The 5,326-nt window shown below is 46.2% G+C and overlaps 1 protein-coding gene across 1 annotated transcript in view; it reads right to left on the bottom strand.

Annotated features, from left to right (window-relative positions):
• The window catches only part of LOC104526197 (patatin-like phospholipase domain-containing protein 7), a gene marked incomplete at its 5' end in the record, with an annotated part of 21,218 nt that extends 20,477 nt beyond the window's left edge, over positions 1-741 (bottom strand). The window contains one exon of the mRNA XM_010169578.1: positions 672-741. Within this exon, the coding sequence (XP_010167880.1) occupies positions 672-741 (70 nt within the window). The remainder of the gene's footprint in view (positions 1-671) is intronic.
• Between the last annotated feature and the right edge of the window lie 4,585 nt (positions 742-5,326).

Here is a 5,326-nt window from a genome sequence, read left to right as displayed (position 1 = left end):
AATGTCACCTGCACCAGCTCAAAAGACAAACCATCAGAGATGTGGCAGCCAAGGCTTCGGCTACCCAAAGAGCAGCTGGTGGGCTTCTGCTTTCTCCACTGAAGCCTGAACCACCACATCATTACCCCAAACAGACAAAAGCTAAAGCAAGTGTCCCACACGCTGCCACCACAGCAGAGCAGACAGCTCAGATCTTGCTCCTCTGTTCCATCAGTCGAGTACATCACAGTTTTCCACCAGAGAAATAGACACCTGGACACCAGTGAGAACCTAACTCGGCCTCTGCTTCAGGCACTGGAGCCTCTTTAATGGGAAACCAGCTTCATTCATGGGGAGTTTGAATCTTAAAATGTTTTGGGCTGCATTAGTTCTGATTTATGGTCAAAACACCTGCACTTCATGGGATGTTTTGATGTCAACGGACCCATTTTCTCTCTGAACAGTGAAGAAAGCACCTCACTGAATTTGTTCCTAACAGCTCTGCTCTTTGTTATCCGTGTACCAGTGTACCACAGTTTGGTGATAAAAATAACAAATAACTACAGCAAATAACAGAGAAGGGAAAGGAAAGACAAACTGAAAGGTGAGGAAAATTCCAGGAACAAGGGGTGACACAAAGTCCCACGTCATTATTTATGACCTGTGGCTGGAAAGACTGTTGACACACTCACCATCCGTGTGGACCCTCATGGCCGAGGCGGTGATGTCAGTTGTGATCGTGAAGTAAGGAATCCACAGATCCTGCAACAGAGAAGGTCCCAATTTTACTACATCTGTAACCTTGCACTTAAACTAGTGGAAGGTGTCCCTGCTGCTGGCAGGGGGGTTGGGACTGGATGAGCTTTAAGGTCCCTTCCAACCCAAACCAGTCTGGGATTCTATGAAACTAAAACCCATGCCTAACATAAACTAAAGCAACAACCTCTGTAGACGAGAGCTGTGGACACCAACACCCGCATGGATGGAAAAAATCCATCACCCTTGTGTTTAAATTCATAACTTTGTTTCTTATGCAAACATCTGATGCAGAACCAAGGCAGACAAAAGTCCTGCTTTCCTTTTTTTAACAGAAATACTTGCTCCCTAAGACTGTCCAGCATACAGAGCAGCACAGAAACATCATCACTCCAAGCAGGAGTTCACCTTCTTTCTGGTATCTGTTGTTCTTTCAGATGAAGTGTGGAGTTCCGATGATGACCCTCATCTAAAGGGATCCCTAGGTTGTTCACGGCTGGAGGACAAAAGGAAGGTTCACCTTTTATGTATTCAGCTTTTATCTAGTTCACTCAATACCTGCTGCTTTTGGCCTCCCCTGGAGACATGGCACCAAGCTGGAAAGACCTTTGATCTCACCCAGTATGGTCATTCTTCCATTTCACCCCACTGTTTCCACTCCAGGTTGTGTTCAGACACTACACAAAACAAGTCCTCCATAATCATATTCACCATGGATGAGCGTGCAACTAAGTTCCCCACGAGACCAACCTTCCTTGCCTCAGTTCCTGAGACACCAGAGCCCAAGATAAAGAAAGAGAAGAACATGAGTCATGATCTCTTGATTAAATGACCTTCAATTTGTACCTTGTGGTTATGAAGCTAGTCATTTAAGCAGGAGATGGAGCACGATGCTGCTGAGACCCAAAGCTGCCTGGAGTCAAAGAGAACACCACAAAGCTTTGCAGCATGACCTATAGGAGCAAAGGATCCTGCAAGGTAGATCTTCAAGAAGACCTCAGAGGTTGCTTGAGATACCACACAGTAAAACAGCAGTGAGGAGTGTGGTACATAACCTGCCTCAGAAGGAAGAAGATACACAAAAAGAATGGCCTTGCTAAGTCCTGTACAAGTTTATTCAACAGGAGATAAATCAAAGCAACAAGCCCTGCTCCTGCCAGGGAAGTTCTTATTTTTGTCTCAGCCATGTCTGTGCTCACATCCCACTAGCTGGAAAAACTGAATGGGAAGGTGGCCTTCCAAATACACCGGAGTTTGCTGGAGAGAGGATTGTTCTGGAAAGTCTCCATGGTGTCTCATGAAAGGGTTGCCTGCAAAGGAGGAGAAGGAGGAGGAGGATTTGTGGGAATTGAACTTGTGCCCAGAGAACAACAGCCGATAGTTCTCTGTCAATCACACCAAGCTGAATCCAGACTGAAGAGGTAAATCTGCTTCACATCCAGCCAGGCTCCGTTCATGGGACAAGGTGTCTGGGTCTACTCCAGCATAGCTCTGATGTGCCTGAAACTCAAGCCAACAAGGCTTTGGACTCCAGCTCCCAGTATGAGCTGGGAAGTCCTCCCTGTCTGGTCAGTCTGTAGTTCTGGTGTAAGTTTCTCTGCTGTTCAAGATGAAACTCTGAACCACTGAGGAGGAGGCTTTTTTCTTAGTGAATTTAATCTCTTAAGCAGCTCTGCAAAGGTGGTGGAATTGGGGAGGACCCATCTGGTACCAACACCATAGGAGGGTGGATGAATAAAGTGTGACTATGAGAGTATCAGGGGTGCTTCTCCAGGCTAAAGATATTCTGATGATTGCACATCTCGGTGCATCAGCCACATTTGAAAGAAAAATAGGGGAAATGGGGAAAGAAGTCCTTTCATCTTCATGCAAACACAGGCACGAGGGCAACTAAAGCAAGAGCTATCACACAGTAATAAAGCCTGCATTTCTCAGATATAATTTCATTTATTTGGGAGATAGAGCGTTATTCAAGTCTGAAATAGGACTTGATAAGACTCTATTCTGACTCCTCACACCTGAACGCAGCTGAGATGACTTGCAAGAGTATTTTGTGCTTCTGGAGTGGGAGATAAAACAAAATGCAGAGCCTGGTGCTCTCCCAGAAGGATGGATAATTTCAGAGAAGCAGTAACTGTATTTCTTAAGAAATATCTTTCCAACACCCTGCCCTGAGTTCCTGCGTGCTTTCTTGGAAGAACTTGCACAGGCTGATTTCTTTTTGTGGAGAGCCTTTGGCTGACATCTGTAGCAGCAATCACGGGGGTTGCTGGTAACCAGGGCTACCCCACAAACAGCACTGCTGGGAATCAGGAGACACCTACGTTACAAGGGTGGTGAGAGAGGAAAATGAAGAGAAAATGGAAACCTCCCTTTCAATGTCAGAAATAACAGTTCAACGTAAGTGCTTCTGCTCCCTGGCTCTGATGCAGAAGAGGGATGAGGGCACACATGAGAAGTGCAGGAGTGCCACCTCACAGCCATGGGTAGGAAAAAGGAGGATCTGGCCCAGTGCTTCTTAATTTTAAGCTTTTATAGAGACACAAGGACCAGTACCCACCACAGCCCTTCGGGAAGGAAGTTCTCAGGTTCTGCTCCCATCACTGTGGATCCCAGGGAAGTGATGGAGTCACCATCCCTGGATGGTGGAGTCCCCATCCCTGGAGGTATTTAAAAGTTGGGTAGGTGAGGTGCTCAGAGATCTGGTTCAGTAGTGGACAGGTACGGTTGGACTCAATGATCTCAAAGGTCTTTCCCAACCAAATGATTCTATGATTCTATTCCTCCCAGGAAGGAGCAGTTGTGGCCAAGCAGCCAACACAACCAGCGTTTGTAAGGTTATAATTCATTCTTGTTAACATGTATTTCCAGTTGGAAATCATTGCTACCCACCCTCCTCCAAAAACACTCCAACTGCTGAGAAAAGATGGATATTTACAGTTTGGATGCTTTGAAATAATGAACAAAGAAAACATTTGTTCGAGGCTTAATGTGTCTTAGTTGAGCTTCTATTACTTTAGAAGTTCCCCTTTACACTTCAGCAGCTTTCCATCTCCATCTGCCCAGTGACACGACTGGTTAAACTGCGCTGACAACACAAATTGCAATGAAGTAACTGCCACTTTCCTTGCAGAGAGCTACACAACACAGAATCACAGAGTGTTAGGGACTGGAAGGGACCTCGTTTCTCCTTATTTATCTGATGGAAGTCATCCAAAGTGAGGAAACCCCCAGGCACAGACGGAAGGGTTAAGCCAATGACGCTCAGCACGTGCGCGCAAAGACGACGCTGTTGTGTGCTTCAGAACTGGATTCCTCTTGGACAAAACACCAGGATGATGCGAGGGCTGGAGCAGCTCTGCTGTGAGGACAGGCTGAGAGAGTTGGGGCTGTTCAGCCTGGAGAAGAGAAGGCTCCGGGGAGACCTTCTAGTGGCCTCCCAGTACCTGAAGGGGCTACAAGAAAGCTGGGGAGGGACTTTTCATAAGGGCAGTTAATGACAAAACAAGGGGAAATGGGTTTAAGCTGAAAGAGGGGAGGTTTAGATGAGATATTAGGAAGAAGTTCTTCACTGTGAGGGTGGTGAGACACTGGAACAGGTTGTCCAAGGAAGTTGTGGATGCCCCCTCCCTGGAAGTGTTCTCAGCCAGGTTGGATGAGGCTTTGAGCAACCTGGTCTAGTGGAAGGTGTCCCTGCTGCTGGCAGGGGGGTTGGGACTGGATGAGCTTTAAGGTCCCTTCCAACCCAAACCAGTCTGGGATTCTATGATTCTAAAACCTTCCCATGATTTGCAAGGTTAGAACTGATCAGACAATTACAGCTGTTAAAAAAAATCAGAAGGGAGGAACCTACTGCATCTTAAAGGGGAGTACAAGAAATTGACTGTTGGAATCAAAAGCAGTGATGGAAAGACCACGGGGAGCTGGGGCCACCTCAGCTCAGAGGAGAATTTCTTCTATTTTGTCACTCGCTCCTTCCCAAAGCTCAGCTCAGCTCAGCACTGAGATCCTGCAGCCTGACACTGCAACGTACCATCCACAACTCACACCAAGTTAAGCCACAGACCACACTTTGTGCCACCAAAAACATCTCAAGGCTTTGCATAAGGCAGCTCCTCCACATCAAAATAAGTCAAGAGGAGCTGGTTTAGTCAGTGGACAGTCACACATCCTCCTGTGGGGCACTGCTGGAACCAAAGAGGAGCTGGAGTTCTTCAGGAAGGGATATGGACAATTACACAGCAGAGAGTACAGCTGGTGCTGCCCGAATAACGTAATTCCAGCCTCAGAAGGACTTACCACTCTAAAACCTGTTTGTCCCCAGCACCATCCACTCTGCACGGCAAAATGCTATTTATTTTAAGCCACAACAAGATTAATCATTTACTTTCATACTTGCATTTAAGTAGGAAATGTTTTAGATTATTTTTTTGAAGTATATATAGTGTTAATTCGATACATAATCTTTCACCACAAGGATTACAAACACAGGAGTAATTTGGTTCAAGTAAGGTGAGACTGCAAGACAACCACTGATAACGTGCTTTATAAATTGCTGTTGCTGGAGGACGGAGGGTAAGTGGGATTCTGA

Source organism: Antrostomus carolinensis, unplaced genomic scaffold (assembly GCF_000700745.2).
Source record: "Antrostomus carolinensis isolate BGI_N321 unplaced genomic scaffold, ASM70074v2 scaffold30726, whole genome shotgun sequence".
Taxonomy (NCBI): Eukaryota; Metazoa; Chordata; class Aves; order Caprimulgiformes; family Caprimulgidae; genus Antrostomus; species Antrostomus carolinensis.
This window is presented reverse-complemented; position numbering and strand designations above follow the sequence as displayed.